The sequence below is a fragment of the Phocoena sinus genome, chromosome 10 (genome assembly GCF_008692025.1).
Source record: "Phocoena sinus isolate mPhoSin1 chromosome 10, mPhoSin1.pri, whole genome shotgun sequence".
Classification (NCBI taxonomy): domain Eukaryota; kingdom Metazoa; phylum Chordata; class Mammalia; order Artiodactyla; family Phocoenidae; genus Phocoena; species Phocoena sinus.
Genome location: NC_045772.1, coordinates 9000501 through 9022996, shown reverse-complemented (window position 1 = coordinate 9022996; position 22496 = coordinate 9000501). Strand labels below are relative to the sequence as shown.

The 22496-nt window shown below is 58.5% G+C and overlaps 1 protein-coding gene across 1 annotated transcript in view; it reads left to right on the top strand.

The window, feature by feature from the left end:
• Nucleotides 1–22496, top strand: part of CACNA1I (calcium voltage-gated channel subunit alpha1 I) — a 54162-nt gene that overhangs the window by 2729 nt on the left and 28937 nt on the right. Inside the window, exons 3-11 of the mRNA XM_032646159.1 lie at nucleotides 3401–3716; nucleotides 4855–4947; nucleotides 8243–8549; nucleotides 10966–11387; nucleotides 19021–19172; nucleotides 19938–20123; nucleotides 20423–20540; nucleotides 21252–21407; nucleotides 21899–21992. Of these exons, the coding sequence (XP_032502050.1) occupies nucleotides 3401–3716; nucleotides 4855–4947; nucleotides 8243–8549; nucleotides 10966–11387; nucleotides 19021–19172; nucleotides 19938–20123; nucleotides 20423–20540; nucleotides 21252–21407; nucleotides 21899–21992 (1844 nt within the window). The remainder of the gene's footprint in view (nucleotides 1–3400; nucleotides 3717–4854; nucleotides 4948–8242; nucleotides 8550–10965; nucleotides 11388–19020; nucleotides 19173–19937; nucleotides 20124–20422; nucleotides 20541–21251; nucleotides 21408–21898; nucleotides 21993–22496) is intronic.

Below are 22496 nucleotides of genomic sequence, written 5' to 3'. Positions count from 1 at the left end.
TCCTGGAGGCCTTCCCTCACCAGCCCCCTCCCCCAGACCCTCTATTGTCTTATCCTGCTTGATTTTCTTGGCACTATCTCTGTCTGAAATTATGTCACTTGTGAGTTTATTTTCTTGGTTGTTGGGTATCTCTAGACCAGTTTATTTACTTGGTTAGCAAGGATGAAGCGCTTCTGTGTGACAGGGGCCGTGGAGGTGATGCTTGACTTTTGATCCCTTGTGGAGACCAGGAAACGGAGGCTGAGAGAGGAGAATCTTGCTCCAGGGCACCCAGCTTGGCGAAGTGAGAGATAGAATTAGAATCTGGGTTCCCCTGACTCTAAAGCCTGCTGTGACTGCCCCCCAGGGAGTGTGCGCGAAGCATCCCTCCAGGCACATAAGCCCCTCAGGAGACCCCAGATGGTCATTTGGAGTGTTCGTGATGAGTACAGAATCAGGACGATGTCACCCAGCTAGGAAGTGGCAGGGCCCGGAATCTGAGTCCTGGTCTGGTGTCCTCTGCAAAGCATCTGGTCCCTTCTTGCCGATTCTGTCTAGGCATTAATGCACACACACGACTGTTTACACCCCAGACAGGTTTTAAAAATGAGAATGGCTCTGGCAGCGTGTCTTGAGTGTGTTTTTCATCAGTGTTTCTTATTCCACGAATGAATAAGAAGCTGGCTCGCCAGCTTCTGTTGATGGACCTTGCGAGGTTTCCAAGTTTTTGCTCTTACATACAAGCCTGCAGGGAGCCTCGTGTATGCTTGCAATCTTTGTGATCAATGGCTAGACTCATAATGTCTAGTCAAAATGTAAGGCAAAAAAAAAAAAAATATATATATATATAAGGCATTCCTCAGAGATATCGTGGGTTTGGCTCCAGACCACCACGATAAAGCGAGTCATACGACTTTCTTGGTTCCTCAGTGCATATTATGTTTACACTATACTGTCGTCTATCGATTGTGCAAATAATATTAAAAAGAGAGCATACCCCAATTAAAAAGTACTTTATTACCAAAAAATGCTAGCCGTCATCTGAGCCTTCAGTGAGTTGTAATAGTAGCAACAAAGATCATTGGGGCTTCCCTGGTGGCGCAGTGGTTGAGAGTCCGCCTGCCGATGCAGGGGACACGGGTTCGTGCCCCGGTCCGGGAGGATCCCACATGCCGCGGAGCGGCTAGGCCCGTGAGCCATGGTCGCTGAGCCTGCGCGTCCGGAGCCTGTGCTCTGCAGCGGGAGAGGCCACAGCAGTGAGAGGCCCACATACCGCAAAAAAAAAAAAAAAAAAAAAGATCACTGATCACCACGACAAATGTAATAATAAAAGTTTGAAATATTACAAGAATAATCAAAACGTGACAGAGACACAAAGTGAGCAAATGCTGTTGGGACAATGGCGCCAACAGACGTGCTCGATACAGGGTTGCCACAAACCTTCAATTTGTAAGAAGTGCAATAAAGGAAAGCTCAAAATAACCGAGATATGCTCCTGTGTCCATTTCTTTTAGATACTTTTTTTGGTTAAGGTATAGATTACACTCAGTAGCAGGCAAGGCTATTAAGTGCTCAGTGAGGTTTTAACCTGGGTTGCACATCACTGTAAATCTACCCTGAGAAACTCACTGTCCCCAGCAAGGCTCCCTCCTGCCCTTTCCCAGTCACCTTCCCCCTCACCCCAAAGTAGCAGCTATTCTGATCTCTATCACCATAGATTCCCTTTGCCTGTTTCTGAGGTTTCTTTAGATGGAATCATATAGGCCGTTACCTTTTGTGTCTTCATCTTTGTCTCAGTGTCTGTGAGGTTCATCCAAGTTGTTGCTTGTGTATTTCCTTTTTTTAAAAAAAATCATCTCTGGATTACTTATTTTTTTAAAAAAATATTTATTTATTTAGGCTGTGCCAGGTCTTAGTTTTGGCATGGGGGATCTTTGTTGTGGCATGCAGACTCTTAGTTGCAGCATGCATGCAGGATCTAGTTCCTTGACCAGGGGTCAAACCCGGCCCCATGCTTTGGGAGTGTGGAGTCTTACCCACTGGACCACCAGAGAAGTCCCTCCTTCTTTTTCACTGCTGTGAGGATTCTGCTGAGTGAATATACCACTATGTGTTTTTCCATTCTCCTGTTGATCTGGGCAGTTTCTGGTTCTTTGGCTCTATGACTGAGGAATACTCTTGTCCATGTCTTTGGGTGGATATTGCCATTCCTTCTCTTGGGTAAATTCTCAGGGGTGGAATTGCTGGGTTAAGGGAGTGCATATGTTTATTGGCTTTAGTAGATTTTTTTTTTTTTTTTTGAGGTACGCGGGCCTCTCACTGTTGTGGCCTCTCCCATTGCGGAGCACAGGCTCCGGACGCACAGGCTCGGCGGCCATGGCTCACGGGCCCAGCCGCACCGCGGCATGTGGGATCTTCCCGGACTGGGGCACGAACCCGTGTCCCCTGCATCGGCAGGCGGACTCTCAACCACTGTGCCACCAGGGAAGCCCAGGATCTAACTTTTTTATTTTCCACATGGATAGAAAATGTCTTAACACCATTTACTGACTAGTCCTTCTATTCCCCATGGACCTCAAAAGGTGTCTCTATAATATACTAAGTTCTCTTTTATACCTGGGTTTGTCCCTGTGCTCTGTGATGTTCCACAGTTCTTTCTGTTCCTGTTGCAATACCACACTCTAATAATAATCATACTTGTAGAGTATTTTGTTCTTCTGTAGGGCTGTGCTCCACTCATCTTTATTCTTTTAAAAAATTGTATTGACTGTTCTCCCGTTCATATAAATCCTAGAACCATCTGGCCAGGTTTCATAGACAAAAGCATGTTGAGATTTTGATTGGGATTGCAGTGAATCATAGATCAGCTCTACAGGATGGGCAGGGCAGGCATTGTCATCTCTGTTTTACAGATGAAGAAATTGAGGTCCAGAGAGGGGAAGTGACCAGCCCAAGGTCACATAGATGGGAGAGGGTGGGGCAGGAAGGTATCTTACCTTCATCTGTTGAATCAGTAAAATTTAGCATTTGTATGTTAAACACCTACTCTGCTCCGACCACAGTGTGTGGGTGCTAGGGATGCTGAGACACAGTCCTTTCCCTAAAAGAGCTCCAGCCTCCCAGGGGAGTTGGGTGCACTTTTCCCCAAGAGCAATAATGGGGGTGAGTGCAGGGCCCAGTCTTCCCTGAGGCTCCCCCAGGGAAGGCTCCCTCTTGGTGTTGGGGGGGACCCCGAAACTGCCCACAGTGGGCAGGTGGGAGTTTTGGTGACCACGGCAGAGGTGGGGAAGGGTGTCCCAGGCAGGGGGAACAGCCTGTGCGAAGGCCTGGAGGCGATGATGGCATGTTGGGCCAGTCTTGCCATGCTGTGTGGCAGTGACCCCTCCCCTTCTCCTCTTTCCCCACCATCACCTGTGGACAGACAAGGGGATGTGGCCCTGCCCCCCTACTACCAGCCGGAGGAGGACGACGAGATGCCCTTCATCTGCTCCCTGTCGGGGGACAACGGCATCATGGGCTGCCACGAGATCCCCCCGCTCAAGGAGCAGGGCCGCGAGTGCTGCCTGTCCAAGGATGACGTCTATGACTTTGGGGCGGGGCGCCAGGACCTCAACGCCAGTGGGCTCTGTGTCAACTGGAACCGCTACTACAATGTGTGTCGTACAGGCAGCGCCAACCCCCACAAGGGCGCCATCAACTTTGACAACATCGGCTATGCCTGGATCGTCATCTTCCAGGTGGGGCCCTCGGGCCTGGCACCGGCCCCCATGCTGGGTGGGGTGAGCAGCTTCACCTGGCAGGCGGGGCTCTGTGCTGGGGGTTTGCCACCCGTGTCATTGAAATCTGCCCGTCCTGCCGGCACAACAGGCGCTATCAGCCCACGTCAGAGCGACTGAGATTCGAAGAAAGGGCTGTAGGCCCTCAGGTGTATTGCCTGCTCTGTGCCTCAGTTTTCTCATCTCTAAAATGGGGGTAATAACAGGTCCCCCCCGCCTTGAGTGGCTGAGAAGAATAAACCAGACGATGCCAGCCGAGCCTAGTGTGCAGTGAATGCTCAGTCAGGGTTGCCTTCCTGCTGTCGCCAGAAGGAAGGACGGGGCAGGTGCAGAGGGTGGTGGCTGAGAAGCCGCTGAGGGGTCTGCTTGGCACGCTTTGCTCCGGGGAGCCACAGGATCACAGAATTCAGAGCTGCAAGGTGTGATGTGATCACAGCCCAGCAGCTGCGTTTTGGGACCCTCCGGCCCCGAGAGGGTGGGTGGCAGCGACCTGGCAAACGCTCTGTGCATTTGCCAGAAGCGAACAAGACCGCGGTGCTGGGGGCGCCGGGCGTTCGTCTCGCCCAAGGCTCCTCTGCTTTCCTCTCTGGGAGAGCGCATGGGCGACAGAGTCACACCAGGCTTCTCACAGCCCCCGTCCCGGGCTCACCCGAGCTGCGCCCCGACCCTGCCAGGAGGGCTCTGTTGATCCCACACACTGAAGATGCAGCCGAGGCTCAGAGAGTGGCCCAGGGGTGAGCTGGAGCCGCAGCCGAGGGCCCCCTGCTTCCAGTCCTTCTGCCTTGGTGCGGAAGACTGGAAGGTGGGGGGCTCTGGAGCGAGAGGCACCAGGTTAAGTCCCTGGTCCATTCCTTCCTGGCTGTGTGACATTGGGCAAGCGTCCTAACCTTCTGAGCCTCGGTTTCCCCACTTGCATGTTGGGGATGAGGATGGCTGTCCCGTGGAGCCCTTGGGAGAAGTACGAGAGGGGACGTGTGTAGAGTGTCCCGGCACGCGGTGGGGCTTCTGTCTGGGGCAGCTTCCCCTGTGCTGCCTGCCTTCCTGGAGGCTCAGCCGTCTCAGGGTCGCTCTCTCCTCTTCTGCTCTGTCCTGCCTGCAGGTGATCACCCTGGAAGGCTGGGTGGAGATCATGTACTACGTGATGGATGCTCACTCGTTCTACAACTTCATCTATTTTATCCTGCTTATCATAGTAAGTGTCGGGGGAGCTGGGGCTCTCTGGGCAAAAGCTCAGGGACCCATGGGCCAGGGGACCCCAGGGTGGGGGCGGGGCTCTTTGGGAGTCCCCAGGGTACCCCTGCAGAGCCCGAGTGCTGAGTGGGAGAGAGCGGGAGGGGCAGTTTGTAAATGCAGCCGAGCGGCCGGTGGCTGAGGGAGCTCGTCGGGGTGGCTGTGGAGGCATCCATCACTTCCGATTGCCTTCAGTTCTCATTTCTGGGCATTTAAGTCCACCCGCTGCTCCTGCCTGTGTTTCTCTGTCTCGTAGTCTCTGGGAATACATCCTTTTATGACCATAGCAGGGATGCAGCCTCAGGATGGAAGCGTCTCAAGGGCTCCAGCACCTCCCTCGTTTCCTGGGGCGGGAAGATGAGATGCTGTGAAACAGAAGCCCAGGGCTGCTTCCCGGGCAGGGTCTGGAGAGGAGGCTGAGGCTGGTTGTGAACCGGTAGAACTCCCTGAAATTCTCGGAGGGACTCCCAGCTCTCGGGCAGCTCTGTCTTGTGGGGGAGACCTGGAGATGAAGGGGTGTTCTCTCTGGCCCCAGAGAGGGCCCGCTGTCTGGCCGGCCCCTCCCGCCTTCCCCTGCACAGTCTCCCCAGAACGAGCTCATCCGCCTTGTCACGCCTGGGTGCAGCTTCAGCCACAGCACAGTCCCCAGATGTCAAGGTGATTCACTCCTGGGAGAGTCGCTGCTGGCTCCCTGCTGCTGCAGAGCTGGGATCTCTGGTTTCCTGGCTGTGGGAGAGAGCACGCTTGGGACTCCGGGGCAGCACCCCATCCTGGGCTGCTGGGACTTTGACCTGGGGGCTCAGAAGCCGACCTGAGACACCCCCGCTGTTGGCTTAGCTCCGATGCCTTCCTGGGGGTGCTGGGGCCTTGGACCCATGAGGAGACACCCTAGATAGAAAGAGAGGGACCCAGGCTTTGTTCAGCATTGCCGTCCATCCACTGGCTTGTTCATTCCCTAGCACATTCAGGGAAGCCTGCTCTGCGCCAGGCCCTGAGCCGAGTACTGGGTACTGAGCAGTGAGTCAGGCCCTCCCTGCCCCCTGGGAGCTCACAGTCTGTGGGGGAAGATGGGCTACAGCAGACAGGTACCAGACTGCATCTTAGGAGCCACCACCGAAGGAAGTCCAAGAGGCTGAGGGAGCCCACAGGAGGCCTCTCACCCGGCTTGGAGAAGGGATAGGGGAAGTGAGAGGCTTCCTGGAGGAGGGGATGCCAGAATTGAGCCTTAAAGCCTGGAGGGGGAAGAGCCAGAGGAAGAGCCTTCTGGGCAGGGGACGCCTCACAGAGACCCTGAGGCCAGACGGAATCCTGCAGTGGGGGGATTGTGAACCACTGAGGTTGCGAGAGGAGCCTTGAGTTCCAGAGAGAGGCTGGAGGACGCTTCATCTGCTTCTGATGGACTTAGGGGTGGAGTCTGGGGTTGGTAACTCCCAACATGACCCTGGGCAGGACCCTCAGCCCCCTGAGCTCACGGTGAAGCGGGGAACAGTGACGGCACCTGGCTCACGGGCCCTGGGGAGGGTTAGAGGAGACAGAGCCTGCGGCTGCACAGCCCCTGGCACACAGTACATGCTCAATAAACGTGTCCTGCTGCTATGATTGCTGCGATTATTGGGCCCCGGGGGGCCCTGTCACAGGAGAAAGGGTGAGGATGCTGAGTTTTCCAGGTGCTGGGAAGCACCCAGCGAGCAGAGGCTGAGTGACCGTGCCGTTCTTTTACCCTCACAACCCTGGCCACGCAGGGTCACCTGCTTGTTTCCCAGCTGTGGACCCTGAGCCCCAGAGAGGTGAGGTGCCTGGCCTGGGCCACACAGCCGGTGAGGGGTCCTCAGACTTTGCACGCAGGTCCCCAGTACTCCTTCTGAGTGCAGAAGTCCTAAGCTCATCCGAGCCTTATGTTTTTGATGGGGAAATGGAGGTCCAGAGGGAATGGGGAGCTGCCTGGTCACCCAGGGACAGCAGCCACAGAGGCGGGCTGGGTAGAGGCTGCCAGGTGTGAGCTCCCAGCGGACGGGGTCCGTGACCCTCACACAGGCCTGCCGAGCGGGTCTCCAGGAAATGCGGAGAGAGCAAATGAGTGAGGCATCTTCTTACTTTAGAGGCAGGGGGTTTTCCCAGAGTCCTCTGGGCCAGGAAGCCCCCCAACTCCCGCAACCCCTCCTGAGCCCCAGCTCCCCAGCTATGCTGTGGGGGAGAGGAAGGAAGGGAGATCAGTGACTGGGGCTGCGGCCTACAGGAACCTTCTGGCAGGCAGCCTGGAGGAGGGTGAAACGCACACTGCCCCCTCCCTCTGGCAGGTGAGAGTCTGCCGCTGAGTCTGTTCAAAGGCTTAGCATGTGCCTGGGAGGCGCCTGCCTCTGGAAACTGGGGCTCTTCTGCCTGCAGTGGCCCCTGGAGCTGGGCCCTGGGACTTGAGGTGGCAGAATTCCTAGCACTAGCCAGGTAGCCTTTCCCCATCCAAGCCCAGATAAAGATGCCCAGCTAAGCCCTTTCTGAGGGAAGCTTGTCTTTTCTTGTCTGGAGGCCCAAAGTCAGGGCCGTAGTGAGGGCAGGGCTGGGGTGCGACTCAGGGCTCGGGTAGCCTGAGGGGGGCTGTGGCTCCCACCCTGCCCTCAGCGCTGATGTCCCAGGTGGGAGGGCAGCCGTGGCCAAGGCCTAGGGGCCTGAGGGGAGAGGGCTTGAAAGCAGGCCTCAGGGGGGCCTGGGGAGCTGCCTGGGCCACCGCTGTCCTGAGCCCCAGCCTCCTCCCAGAGCAAGGCCTCAGCGCTCTTTTCCTGTCCCTATTTGTGCCCGTGCCTCTCCGTCTCTCTGGGCGCTCCGCCCTCCCCTCCTCTCTCCCTGTCTCCACCCTCCCCTGTCACTTTGTGCTTCCCACACCCTCCGTTTCTGTCCTCTCTGAGCCTGTCTCACTCTCCCCTGGTGTCCCTCTTTGCCCTTGTCTGTCTGTACCCCCCTGTCTCTGGCTGTCTCTTTCCCTGTTCCATGTCTGGGATCTGCCCCTGCCCCTCCTCCGGTCTTCCTTTCGGCCTCTGTATCCCTCTGCTTCTCGCCCTGCCTCCATCCCTCCATCTCCATCGCCGTCTCCCCGTCTCCATCGCCGTCTCCCCGTCTCCGTTGCCGTCTCCCCGTCTCCATCGCCGTCTCCCCGTCTCTCTGTCTCCTTCTCTGTCTCCCTCTCCCACCCTCCCGCCCCTGCTCCCACCTGCTCTCACCCCACCGTCCCCTCTGTCCCTGTCCTCTCCTCCCGTTGGTCACAGGTGGGCTCCTTCTTCATGATCAACCTGTGCCTCGTTGTCATAGCGACCCAGTTCTCGGAGACCAAGCAGCGGGAACACCGTCTGATGTTGGAGCAGCGGCAGCGTTACCTGTCCTCCAGCACGGTGGCCAGCTACGCCGAGCCCGGCGACTGCTACGAGGAGATCTTCCAGTACGTCTGCCACATCCTGCGCAAGGCCAAGCGCCGGGCCCTGGGCCTCTACCAGGCCCTGCAGAGGCGGCGCCAGGCCCCGGGGGCACCCGGCTCCACCAAGCCCAAGCCCCACGTCAAGGAGCCCAGGCACTACGGTAAGTGGCCCACCTCCCCTGACCTCCAGGGTGCCCCACGCAGGCCTCGTGTGCCTCTAGCTGGGGACTCAGAAACGGCACTGTTTGCAAACGTGCCCTTTCTTCCCAGCACAAGCAGAGGTATCCAGCAAGTTCAGAACCCGGACCTTCCCCTGGTAGCTCCAGTCCACACCCCCGGGTTCCCTGCCCCCTTTCCTGACCACCTGCTGGTGCCTGGCCTGGGCTAGCCCTGCGCTTGGGGGACCTAGCCCTGCCCTGGAGGAATTTTCTTCGGATCCCATGTGTGCACAGGGACTCGGGCTCCGCCCTGGGAACCATGCTTGAAAGAATGAACAATAGTCTGTCCTTAGTCTTGTGAAACTATAAAATCCCTCCACCACTGTAGCCTGTCTCCATTCTCACCCCGCTGATCCCCCATGGGTTCCTGTGGCCGCCTGCCTGCTTGCTAGCACACCTGAGCAGCGATGTCGGGCACCTGGAATGAAAGGGCCGTGGCCAGCCCTGCAGAGAGAGGCAGGGCATGCTGGGGACACACGAACACTGTGATCTGCTCCTGCCTTGGGGCCATTTCTCCTGCTCGACTGTGCACGGTTCCAGAGAGTTAGCAGCGTAGGCTTGAAAAGGGGTTTCCATTTGTTCTCTCATCTGTTCTAGAAAACAGTCCTGCGAAGGGAGCAGAGTGAGTAACATTAGCCTCAGCGTTCAGATGGAAAAACTAACGTCCAGAGGGATGAAGGGAGTCACTTAAGGTCACAGTGTCAGTGACCAAAGCTCGGCACTGGGGACGTCAGAGTTGCAGGCTCTGCTGAGCCCACCTCTAGCGGGACGTGAACCGCTCCCGTAGGAGGAGGCAAAGGGCCACAGGAGGTGGGCCCCACCCCAGGCCCGGTCCTGCCCCCAGGCGGTGCCCACAAGGAAGTCAGCCAGCGTCAGCCCAGAGTAGGCGCAGCTGTGACGGTGGATGGCCCGGCTCCTCGCCGTGGAGTGAGGATGAGGCCATGCACTGGGGGAGCCGGCCACCCCCAGGCCCTGCCCCTGCAGGTCTCACGTTCTGGGAACCTGAGGTTCTCGGAGGCAAGCTGAAGAATTCATCCTCAGAGCTGCCGCCCAGCTGCCCCCAGGGGGCCAGCCGTCCAGGCGTGGTCTTGGAGGCTCCAGGTGGCCCGTGGGCTGGCCCAGCACGTGGACAGGGGAGCTGGGGTCGGGCAAGGCTGGCACCCCGTGTTCCTGGATGACGCGGGGAGGGGTGTTTACAGCTCAGGGCTTCCTGCTGCCGCCCATCGCCCTCTCCGTAGAAACCTCGTGGAGAGAAGCCCTAGACAGGCTTCTGGAGGGAGGCCGTGCCCCCTGCCCTGGGCCTTCGTGCCTCCCCCATCTCCCTTCCTTGGGAAACAAGTGTTAGGGGGCCCAGCCCCATGTACAGTCAGGCTGGGAAGGGCTTTGCCGTGACCTCCAGCACTGAGGTGGCCCACCCTTGGGCTTCCGGCTGCCCCACCGGTCTAGAGGGTGACTGAGTCAGAGCCTTGTCCAGACACAGGGAGGTGTTTGGAAGCAAGTGTGGAAATGGACGGTAGACATTACAGGTTTTTCTTTCCCTTTAACGTCGTTTATTTATTTATTTATTTTTTGCTCCGCAAGCCAAACCTGTGTATTCTAGGAAAACACAGACAAATATAAAGAAGGAACCAAACTATCCAGAAAGAGCCTCTCTGACACCCCTTTTGAAATGGTTCACAGATCACAGAACGTGGGTCCAAGACCGGCCCAGCTTCTCGCACTCTCCCTGGGCAGCTGGGGGGATGACAGCTCCTGCCCCCTCCCAGGGTTAACCCTGACTCAGCTGTGTCGGAGGGAGTCGTAGGGGTGGTGCTTCTAGAGCAAGGGCTTGCCCCTGCCCCGGCTCCACGCTTCCTCCTTGGTGATAGGCCCCCCACACGGGCGGGAGAATTGAGGAATGCCGAGGCCACCTTGGCTTCCTCTGAGGGGTGTCTACCCTCCACAATGGCCTTTTCAGCCGTTTTCCAAGCTCCATGATATCATGAAGCAGGACGGTGGGGAGGGGCTGGGGTTCCTGGAGGGTCTTTCAGTGACCAGACTGGGGCCACGGGGCGGGAGGTGACAGGGCGAGGACACAGCTCTGGGCTCATCCCGCGTATTAACCACAGGATCCGCCCCGTGGCCCCGGTGTGTGGGTGTTCCTGGTGCAGCTTTTCCTCGGAGGCCAACAAAGCCCAGAGGGTGAAGCTGTTTCCCCAGGACCCACGAGCCCCTTGGCCTCCAGGCAGGGCTGGTGGCTTCCAGGCAGACCCTGTGGGCACACGCGAGTGGTAACCCAGGTTGGGCCGGGCCTAGTGCGCGCGGGGGCCGTCTCCTGCGGGACCCGAGGCACCAACCCTGGCCTCGGCTTCTTTTCCAGAGCTGTGCCCCCGACACAGCCCCCCGGACTCGACGCTCCACACGCTGGTGCAGCCCGTCTCTGCCATTCTGGCCTCCGACCCCGCCAGCTGCCCCCGCTGCCAGCACGAGGCGGGCCGGCCGCCCTCAGGCCTGGGCAGCAGCAACTCGGGCCAGGAGGGCTCGGGCTCCGGGGGCTCGGGCGACGGCGAGGACGAGGCCGGTGGGCACGGGGCCCGGAGCGGTGAGGATGGGGCCTCCTTGGAGCTGGAGAAGGAGGACGAGGAGGGGCGGGCGGACGGGGCTGCCTGGCTGTGCGGAGACGTGTGGCGGGAGACGCGAGCCAAGCTGCGGGGCATCGTGGAGAGCAAGTACTTCAACCGGGGCATCATGATGGCCATCCTGGTCAACACCATCAGCATGGGCATTGAGCACCACCAGCAGGCGAGTGTCGGGAGGCGGGGCCCACGGGGGCCTGTCGAACGCCGCCGTCTGTCTGTCTTCCCCTGACCTGCGGCCCCTTCAGCCACGTGACCTCAGTGCCCAGCCCAGGGCCAGGCACAGAGGGGGCGGAGCTCAGGGTCAACAAGTGACCGAATGGCCCCTTGGAGTGTGGACGGGGGGATGGGGTTCCTTTCCCTCTGAGCCTCCCAGCGTGGACACCAGGTCCCCCACGACCCATCCCCCGCCAGTCCCTGCAGACTCCTAACTTCCATTTGTCGCCTCTCCATGTGACCCTCCCCAAAACGGCTGGAGTGGTCTTTCCAGAGGCTGGGAGCGCCCCTGCCCCCAAACTTCCAGAGCCCCCGCTGACCTTGGCACAAAATTCAGATTTTCCACTGATATTCAAGGCCCTTTGTGCTCCACCTGCGGCATATTGATACCTTCCGCAGGTGGGACGTCCTCCTGCCCCTCACGCCCCCGACTTACTCCCCGCCTCACCACAGCCCCACGGCACTGAGGGGCCCCAGGGGTGCCCTGCGAAGGCTGTCCCCCATCTCCCTTCTTGGCCAAACCTGTGGTTTCTTCTGTCTTCAGCTCTGGGTGCGTGGGGTGCAGGGAGGGTGTTGGCTGCGTTGATTGGTGTGTCCCAGGCCCCCTAGGCCATCGGGGGTACTGCTGGGGGTTCACAGGTGAGATGAGTTCAGAGAAAGGGTCCCCAATGGGGGATAGCACATGGAGGAGGGCATGGCTTCTGGGAAGTAGCAGGAGCACAGGGAGGATGTGTACAAGAAGGTCTTTGTGGGGACACAGAATGGAGGGCTCTGGGGGCTTCGCACAGATGTCCCCAATCCATAGGTCACACCCTGGGTGACAGCCTGGACAAGTCCAGCCCTGGATCCATTTGGAAGAACATCATTTTCTGCCTCCCACTGTCCCCCAGCTGCTAGGTGGGGTCCCTCCGTTAAGCTGCACCCCTTTCCTATGGGGCACTCCACCTGGCAGTTGGCGACCCTGAGGCCCAGGGAGGGGATGTCACTGGCCCAAGGTCCCATAGCCAGTCAGGGGCCGAATTTGAACCCACATCTTTGTGTGGCAAGACTGACACCACCGCAGAGTTTAGGGTTTCGACGCCTCCTTGGCTTCCCCGTGGCCCTCTTTCTGCAGCCCCTCCCCCCTGTGCCCCGTGTGGGCCACACTCTCACGTCCCTCTTCATTTGCTCACCAGGCACAGGCGTCATTCAGTTTACTTAAATGCGGCCCCTGGGGCTGCCGCCACACTCTGCGTGGAGCTGCCTGTTTGCCAGTTATTCTGGCTTAACTAAGTGTCTCTGGGGAGGGCTGGGGAGGCTTTCTGCAGGGTAAAGCTGGTGAGACAGGCAGGCTGGACCCCCTCGCCTAGGGTCCAGCCTTCTGGCCTTTGCCTGGCCCAGCATCCCCGGGGAAGGCCCCACAGGGAACCTGCACTGTTGGGGTGCTGGCTCTAGCTTCTGGGTGGGGCAGCACCAAGGGTGCCTGTCACAGTCCTGCTACACCAGGGCCTGAGCACCATCCCTGCCAGTGGCTTGTGGAACCAGCTCGCCAGAGCCAATTTTCTCATACTCAAGGATTTTGCAAGCCCATCGTTATAAACAGTTGGTAGCTTGAAACTGGCCATGGTGGGAGTATTTACACCATGGAAATTGACATACGCTGCAAATCAGGGCTGTATTTTTCAGAGGCCCGTTTGCCAGTGTACTACTGGTTCCTGCCTTCCCAGCCATCCCTCCATGGCCAAACACGGTGGCCAGGGTGGCTCCAACCTCTGGGTCCAGCTTCTCCCTCTCTCTGCAGCCCCAGCCTCAGGCCAGGCTATGGTCCCTGCCCAAGCCTCCTCAGGGTCTTCCTGCCTGGCCTGTCCCCCCTCACTCCTTCTGCCCCGTCCTTTTGGGCAAACTTTCTTTTTTTTTTTTTTTTTTTTTTGCGGTACGCGGGCCTCTCGCTGCTGTGACCTCTCCCGTTGTGGGGCACAGGCTCCGGACGCAGAGGCTCAGCGGCCATGGCTCACGGGCCCAGCCGCTCTGCAGCATGTGGGATCTTCCCGGACCAGGGCACGAACCCGTGTCCCCTGCATCGGCAGGTGGACTCTCAACCACTGCGCCACCAGGGAAGAGGGCAAACTTTCTAGCCTCCGGACGGGGGAGCCTCTTCTCTCTGGCACCGTAGGACCCCTCTTGGTCCCCCCACTGGGTTGCCCTCAGCAGGTGCTCTCTGCCCCTTCAAAGGATCCTCCCCGGCCTTCTCATCCACAAGCAGGTGCCCTAACTTCGTGCCCTTTCCGTCATAAGGATTGGCTCCCTGGCACCAAGTGCCAGGCCGCGAGCCAGCCTGGTGTATTGAGTCCTCACAACCATCCTCAAGACAGGTATTAACAACCCCCCTCCGCCCCCCCCGCCCAATCCCAGCCACACTCTGAAGACCACCACCAGAGAGCTGCAATTTGCCGCTCCAGGTCTGGGCTCCATCCCTGGTTCTGCTGTCGGCTGGTAGGGTGGCCTTGGGCAAGTCACTTGGCCTCCTTCGGCCAGTGTCCCCCATCTGGAAATGGGCACAGAGACCCCCTACTCCCAGAGTAGCTGGGAGGGTTCGATGCATTCAGAAGCCTGGCGCATAGTAGGTGCCCACTCGTCAAGAAAGATTTGTGACTCTTTTGTTGGAGCCTTACACCACCACCCTTGGGGTAAGTTTACCAGCTGGCGTCTGGAGCCTCAAAGAATTATTAATTAAGGAAAAAGTGAGGGGGAGGGAGAATTTTAAAAATACTCTCTTTAAAGCAGCTCTGAGCGGCAGCCATTGTTTGGCCAAGCTCTGCGCAGGGCCTGCTTGTGGGGGGCGCAGGAAGTTCTGCTCCTCGCCCCTGGCTCCCAGACGCTGCTGGCAGGAAGCCCTCCGCCCCTGAGGTTGTTCTGAGCAGCCCCTGAGGTGCTGCCTGCAGAGAGAGGCGGCCCAGGGCTGCCAGGGGGCAGGGAGAAAGGGGGGAGCTGGAGGAGAGGCCGGTGAACGCTCGCAGCGCCTCTCCCGCGGAGCAAGTGACCGCAGAGGGAGGCATCGTGGCGGCCCCTGCCGGCAGGGAGGTTGGTGTGGCCACCGGGTGGGGGCCCGGGGGGGCCGGTGGTGAGGGCAGGACAGAGCCTGGGCATTGCTTTCCGGCTCCGTCTGTGAAGTGGGGCCACCCCGGCCTCTGTGGTCACAGGTGCTCGAATGAGAGGTGAGACTGTGGGTGCCCGTGGTCTTTAGGTGGCCACTGCTGCTAAAATCACAAGGGAGTGTCACCAGGTTCCTCGTGGCCACAGCTACTCCTTGCAGGGACTGGCCTAGGAGGAGGTGACAAGGGAAAGTGGGGGTCAGCCAGGCAGTGGCCTGTGTGTGACCCATGAGGTGTTCAGATGTTGCAGAAGTCAGCATAGCCCTGGAGGGGAGTGGGCCCGGAACAGTCTGTGACTGAGGCTGGGTGACAGGCAGGTGGGCGGGGTCGGCTTGGGCAGCCAGATTTCTCTGTCATCATTTGCTGTCACATATCTTACCAGTGTGATCCCCTCGGCAGCCCCCGGGGCAGGCGGGGCGAGTGTCTTGTCCCCACTGGGCAGATGGGGAAACCGAGGCTCAGAGAGGCGGACTGGCTTGCCCAGCGTGATGCGGTGAGAAGCTGAGATGCTGAGGCTGAATTGGAGGTTCCAGGAAGCCGACGGGAGGGTGTGGGGAGGCACTGCTCCTGGGAGCAGCCTCTCTCAGCCCCTCCCTCTCCCAGCATTCGCCCGTCCCGGCCCATGACTCGTCCGGAGCTGTACCAGGCTGTCCTGGAGCTAGAGGATGCTCACCACGTCGGACAGCAAAGAGAGGGTCAGGCTTTATTCTCTTTTCAGCAGTCTCAGCAAGTCACTGCCAAGCCAGATCTGGGGTGACTCTGGGAAGAGGAAGATGGAGTGGCTCAGTACCTGACATTCCAGCTCTGTGAGGACTTAGGGGAGAGAGACACCAACATGAGCTGCAGTTGGGGAAGGCTTCCTGGAGGTGATGGCACTGGAGATGGATCCTGAAGGACGACTGGGATTTCATTAGACAAAGAAGGGACAGATGCAGGAGCATGGGCATTCCTACGAAAGACCCTGAGCCCTCAAGGAGGATGTGCACCTGGGGCAGGGCAGACAGCCCAAGAGGCCAGGGGCTGTCAGACCATGAAGGGTCTTGAGACTGGCTTTATCCTTAGGGCAGTGGGGAGCCGTGGAAGGCTTGTAAGCAGGGCAGTGACCTGTCCATGCTGAACTGGAGGCTGAAGTCAGAAGTGTGGTGCAGGTGAGGGCACCTGGGCCATGGGGAGGTGGGGCGGGCCAGAGGGAGGAGACCTGGGTTTGAGATCGGATTTTACCGCTGCCTGGCTGTGGCCAGGGACAGTCACTTCTCTCTGAGCCTCAGGTTTCCTGGCTGTAAAATGTGGATACTATAGGGTAATATTTGAGCTTAGACGGGATAATCCGTGGAAAGTGCTCAGCACCGCCTGGCACATGGGAGGTGTTTCAACACCAGCTGCCATTGTTATCATGAGAATGATGTTGGGCTCAAGGGGTTCCTGGGGGCAGCTTAGAGACCCCTGTCCAGCTGGGCCCTTATCTGGCCCTGCAGAAGTGGCCAGAGGCTGGGTAGCTGGGCCTCCCAAGCCTGGCGTCCAGCAGGAATGAGCTGGTCCTGCCCCTGCCCCGTCTCCCTCTGCTTCTGGCCTCACCTTCAGGTTGCAGCCCCTCCTCAACGGCCCTCTATCCTCCTGCCTCTGGCTTAACCTGGTTTTTCTGCCCTTCGGCACCTCCTCTTCCATGGGGTGGGCCTTTGCCATCTCCAGCCACCTCTCTGCAGTCTCTGCCTGTCCGTCTGTCTGTCTGTCTGCCTGCTCTCTCACTTTCTGGCTCTGTCTCTGACTCACAGTGTCATGATCTTGGTCTTTCATTATGTGTTTATCTCTGTTTTTCTCTCTCTGTCTTGTCTCTCTCACACCCTGCATTTGCTTGTCTGTCTATCAGTCCACCTCTCTTCCGAGTCTCTCTTTCTCCATCTCTCTCGTGGCTGCCCTGTCCCTCTCCACATACCACCCCCTTTGGTCTCTCACTCACTGTGTATTTGTCAATCTCTCTCTCCTGCTCGCTGTCTCTCTCAGAAAAATGCTCGTAGGAGTGATGGATGGTCCATTAGAAAAAGATTAACAGGTGTGCGCTCGACTAGAGAAACAGCTCTTGCGAGGGAGGAGGGGAGCAAGTGGGTGACCTACCTTTCGGGGAGAGCAGAACTGCAGGCTCCGCATCTGTGTCAGGTGGGCGGGAGTGTGTGTGCAGTGCGTGTGGCCCTGAGCAGGGCAACTGCCATTACGGCCTGTCAGCGTCCAAATCTTTCACCTCTGTTTTGGGGGGCTAGGAAATTGGTAGCTCTGAGGAGCGCCTGGGCCCCGGCTCGGCCGGGGATGCCGGGCCCCAGCCCCTCCCCCACTGGGGGCCTCTCTCAGGGTCCCACTCCCCTTTTGGGACCATTTTGTGAGTCAGATGTAATTACAGATGGAAATGGTGCCTTCTCCTTTTATCTGGCCTTGAGAGGAGCCGGCAGTATTATTAGATTTCCCAGGCACCAGGCGGAAAGCGGGAGGGCTGGGTTGTTATTTTTTTCTCTTCTCCTTTTGGCCCAAGTGGAATCAAAGTCAGGTGCCTGAGGCCCTGTTGCTCGGTGCGGGGTGGGGGGTGGGGCGTTGGGGGCGGGTGGCTGGGCTGGGGTGGGCGGTGCTGATGCTGGGAACTCTCCCGCCTCCCAGCCCGAGTTCGGGCTGGTCTCTTTGCCTGGACAACCTTTTCTTCTCCCTGTCACCCACTCCCCCTCTCGGCTTTGAGGTCTCCCCGAGATGTCACTCTCTATAGGAAGCTGCTCCTGACTCCGCTGCCCTGTTCCCCCAAACCACCCTCAAGTTCCCTCTGTTTTTGTCACCGCCGGGTGGTTTGTTAACTCGCACGATGGGCTTTGCCGGCGGAGACTGCACCTCTCAAGGGCAGGAAGAACGCGCTGATTCATTCACCACCGCCCACCCTGGGCAGCACAAGCCCGGCCCCTGACGGATGCTTGGGAGGCCTGTGGAGTGCATGCAGTGATGAACAAGTGGATGATGGATGGACGAGTTTGGGGAGGTGTGGGTGTGGATACCAGGAGATCAGTTTGGAGTCTGACTTGGTGGCTCTGCCACAGCCTTGCCGGGTGGCTCTGAGCAAGGCAGTTCCCTTCTCTGAGCCTCAGTTTCCTCATCTGTAAAATGGAGTTGCTAACAGTGGCCTCACAGATCGACTGTCAGTAACTGTGTTGGGGTCGAGCTCAACACGGGCACATGTTCAGGCCTAACAAATGGCCCTTCCCTTCTCTGTGATTCAGGCGGGAACAAGCTGGCCCAGGGTGAGCAGAGACCAGGCACTTCACCAGTCCTGGCGGGGCCAGGGCTGGGGGAGGGGCAGGGAGAGAAGGGGCTGGAGCCTTGTATGGCCCTCATCTTACGCCATTCCCTCGTTTTATGGATGAGGAAACTGAGGCCCGGGCTGTTGCGGGGAGGACCTGTAACCCCACCCCCAGTCGTGGCCAACAGGGTGGCCTGTTTCATACACTGGGGTTCCTTGGGTGGTCCCACTTGCAGGGGTGTCACCTACTGCTAATAACCAGCAAGTAAATAGCTCCAGGGGCAGAGGTTGGGTCTGCGGCCAGAGGGGCCAGTCTCCCTCTGAGCAGCTGGTGACTTTGACCCTTAACCTCTCTGGGCCTTCGTGTCCTCCTCTGAGAAGCGGGAGAAGTAAGCCCCACTGACCAGGTGGACAGGTGGATTGAGAGCCGTGGTGGCACACAGTAGGTGCACGGTCTCTGTCCTCCCTTCCCAGGGCAGATGGTCTCCAGCCACCCGTAATCCTGAGATGCCATTGCTAAGGAAGGAAGGAGGTGAGGGGAAGGCTGTGTAGGGAGGTCTGCACAGGCAGGGGTTAAGGGTGGAGACTTGGAGCCAGGCTGCCTGGGTTCAAACCCTGGCTCTGCCCCTTACTAACTGTGCAGTCTCGGGCAGGGGACTGGCCTTCTCTGAACCTGCTTCATATGCATAATGGACTCTCGTGAGGGACTAAGTTACATGATGCCTGTGAAGTGCACAGGGCAGGTCCTGCACGTGCTCCCAAAATGGGTTAGGGTCGTGGGCAAACGGGGTTTCCGCAGCCACTGGTTTGCCTCCTTGTCTTGCTCTGTGTCTAGCCATGTAACCTCTGGCTTGTTTTTGAGCCTTAGTTTCCTTATCTGTAAAATGGGTATCATAATGTGACCCTTAGTGTGCAGTACCAGCATCATTGCCAACTTGGTGGAAGGTTAGCCCCACGTGTTCCCATCTCAGTGGACCTCTCAAGACAGCAGAGATGAGGCAGAGTTGTAGGTTTCTTGAGGCCAAGTGCAGGGGGAGGATGGAGCTCTGGCAAGGACACTGACCTGCAGGTCGTGGAGCCGGGGTGGCAGAGCCAGGCCTTCCCGGAGGTTCTAGAGCTGATGGGTATCCCGGCAGCCCTCTGGCCTGACCGGGTCCCCGTTCCCTTCCCCAACACCCCCATAGCCCGAGGAGCTGACCAACATCCTGGAGATCTGCAACGTGGTCTTCACCAGCATGTTCGCCCTGGAGATGCTGCTGAAGCTGGCTGCCTTCGGGCTCTTTGACTACCTGCGGAACCCCTACAACATCTTCGACAGCGTCATTGTCATCATCAGGTGCCAACCTCCCCCGCTGACCCCAATCCCGCCCCTAGCCTGTGGGCCTAGAAACAGAACGGGGTGGGAGGGGGATTGAATGCACTGACCCCAGCCAGTAAATGAAGTACGTAAGATCAAAGGAAGCTAATTACACTGAAATGCAGTTATCAAAAAATTTGAAAATTTGTGATTTAGCAGTGTATGCACTTCTGGATTAATTCATTAAATAGCAAGATCCAGCAGTGGGTCCGTGACTACCATCATTCCAAAGAGAGGATGAGTATGAGTGATATCTGGAAACACGTGTATCGGCTGTCATGTGGTAGAAAAGTGTCAGTGATTTCGATTGGCCACGAGGCCACAGGAAGTGCTAATTCTCTGCCACGAGGCCACAGGAAGTGCTAATTCTCGGCCACGAGGCCACAGGAAGTGCTAATTCTCTACCACGAGGCCACAGGAAGTGCTAATTCTCTGCTGTTTGTTGCTGACGTTCATAATCAAAAGAATGTTAAATCTCAAAAAAGAGGTCAGTGATATTTACGCGCCATAGACTTCTTGCGGGGGGTGGTCCATGGAATCCAGGTTCAGAGCCCCGGCTTCAGGGTGCCGCGAGCCGCAGTGACCCGTGAAACAATACCCATTGGATGAATGAGTGAACGAATGGAAGCCGTCCGTCTCTCCGCCCACCTGGCCCCTCCTTCTTGCTCTGCCCTCGTCTCCTGCCGGCCTCGCTCTGACCCTTCCTGCCTCTCTCCCCCGCCCACCCCGCCCGGCGGGCTGCAGCGTCTGGGAGATCGTGGGGCAGGCGGACGGCGGGCTGTCGGTGCTGCGGACCTTCCGGCTGCTGCGGGTGCTCAAGCTCGTGCGCTTCATGCCCGCGCTGCGGCGGCAGCTCGTGGTGCTCATGAAGACCATGGACAACGTGGCCACCTTCTGCATGCTGCTCATGCTGTTCATCTTCATCTTCAGGTGAGTCCCGCCCACCCTGGGGCCACACCTGCGGGGGCTGCCAGGCCCCTGGGGGAGCGTGGCTGGTTGAGCTTCTCCGGGCAACAGCCCAAACCTGGATACGAATCCTGGCGCCATCACTTAATCCCCTATGGCTCCGGGCGAGTACTGCCCCTCTGAGCCTCTGTGTTCACGTCTGTAAAATGGGACCAACGCTGGCCCCTCCCATCTTAGTGGGTGGTTCTGAGAATGAAACAAGGTGGGTGGGCAGAGAGCTCTGTGTGTGTGAGTCCCTCGAGCCACCTCTGTCTCTCCCCCAGCATCCTTGGGATGCACATCTTTGGCTGCAAATTCAGCCTCCGCACGGACACGGGAGACACAGTCCCTGACCGGAAGAACTTCGACTCCCTGCTGTGGGCCATTGTCACGGTGTTCCAGGTGAGCCCCCGCATGTGTCCATGGGTGTCTGGGGAAGGGAGTTCTCCCAGGATCACTTTTTGGAGGTGCCCCCAGCCTCAGAGAATCCAGGGGAGAGCAGTGGCCTGACAAAGAGGCCCCTCAACCCCGGCCTCCAGTGGCCAGGCTGGCGCAGCGCTGGCTCTGGGAGCTGGACTGATTGCCCGGTGCCCGTCCCCACCCCCTCGCTCCTGCCCTGAGACCGTGGGGTTAGGATTCTTCCCTGAGACTGTTTCCTCACGTGTGCTGTGGCCATGGTTGAGTGGGTGTGTACACACAGGTGTGGTGGGGGCAGAAGGAACAAGGGGAGAAGGCAGGGGGGCTTGTGCCCTGGGTGGTGGGATACGGTGCTGAGAGGGTGGGGCTGGGGAGCAGCCAGGAGGGAGCACCGGTCCGTGGGGCGCACGTGTCAGGGCAGGAGTGTGTGACATAGGCCTCGAGGGTATGGGCGGGCCGGGCAGCAGGAAGAGGTGTGTGTGTGTGTGAGCACACATACACATGCACGTGCATGATTCTGCGGCTCTGCCCCCAGCTAGGGCCATGGTTTTCGAGGACCCTGGGTGTGCCCGAGCGTGTGTGAGAGGATGCTGTAGGTGCTCATGGGCTGCGGCGTGCCTGCACCTAGGGCACCCAGTGGGCTGGGGGGCCTGGAGATACTCAGGGGCTGAGCTGTCATCCCCCTTCCCTGCACAGATCCTTACCCAGGAGGACTGGAACATCGTCCTCTACAATGGCATGGCCTCCACCTCCCCCTGGGCCTCCCTCTACTTCGTTGCCCTCATGACCTTCGGCAACTATGTGCTCTTCAACCTGCTGGTGGCCATCCTGGTGGAGGGCTTCCAGGCGGAGGTGACTGTGGCCCTGGTGGAGGAAGCACCCCTCTGGGGCCTGCACAAGACTGGGCGGGGGGTGGTCTGGATGGAGGAGGACTGCGATTCAAACATCTAGCAGGCAACAGGTCTCCAGAGGAGGGGGTTGCCAGTGAGGTGATGAGCTTCCCATCACAGGAGGCATGCAAGTGGGGGGGGGGATCTGCATCTAGGATCCCTGCCTCTCCCCCAGGGGTGTAGGCCTAGGCTTCTCCATCTGTGAGATCCTAAAGTCCCCAAGATCTGGGATTCTGGATCCTGCCTCCTTCATTTTCTGAGGCTTTGGGGACACTTACAATCAGGCAGATGTGGGTTTGTGGCCTAGGTCCTCGTTAGCTTCTCGCTTCCATTTTCTGAGCCTCAGTTTCCCCATCTGTAAAATGGGGGGTGGTGAAAACACCCATTGAAAAATTCAGGAGGGAGGGAAGGGCTAAGCTGACTTTTGTTCCAACGTGAGGGACGGTCTCCCAGGGCGACGCCAATCGCTCCTACTCGGACGAGGACCAGAGCTCATCCAACATGGAGGAGTTTGACAAGCTCCAGGAGGGCCTGGACAGTGGCGGAGGTAAACGGACCTCCACTCGTCACCTAGGAGGCCAGGACTCTTCCCCAGATCTAGTTGGGCAGAGGGCACAGCATCTGGTTTCCCCTCAAGCCAAGGCTCAGGACTGCTAATTCTCTATGGTTTGTTGTTTACATTTATAATTGAAAGAATTGCTAAATCGCCAAAGGTCAGTGACATTCATGGCTCTCCTGAATTCTAGCCACAGGGGTGGCTGCAGCCCACCCTCACCCCTCCATACCGCTGGCCTGTAGCGAAGAGCCTTGGGCTTCAGCATGCCTGGGTTTTGTTTAGCACCACTGCGCAGCTTGGAAGAAACCTCCCAGCCCATGCTGTGTCCTTCTCAGTAACGGGGCTAAGCAGGCTCTGCCTTCTTCCTGCACTGGGCATGGGAGTGAGGTTCCTATGTTGGGTGAAGCTCGGAGCTGGCCCTGAACACAGAAGGCAAGGGATCCACTCATCCAAAAATAAAGCTGAGAGCCTTGCAAATGGGGCAGAGGGGAGGCA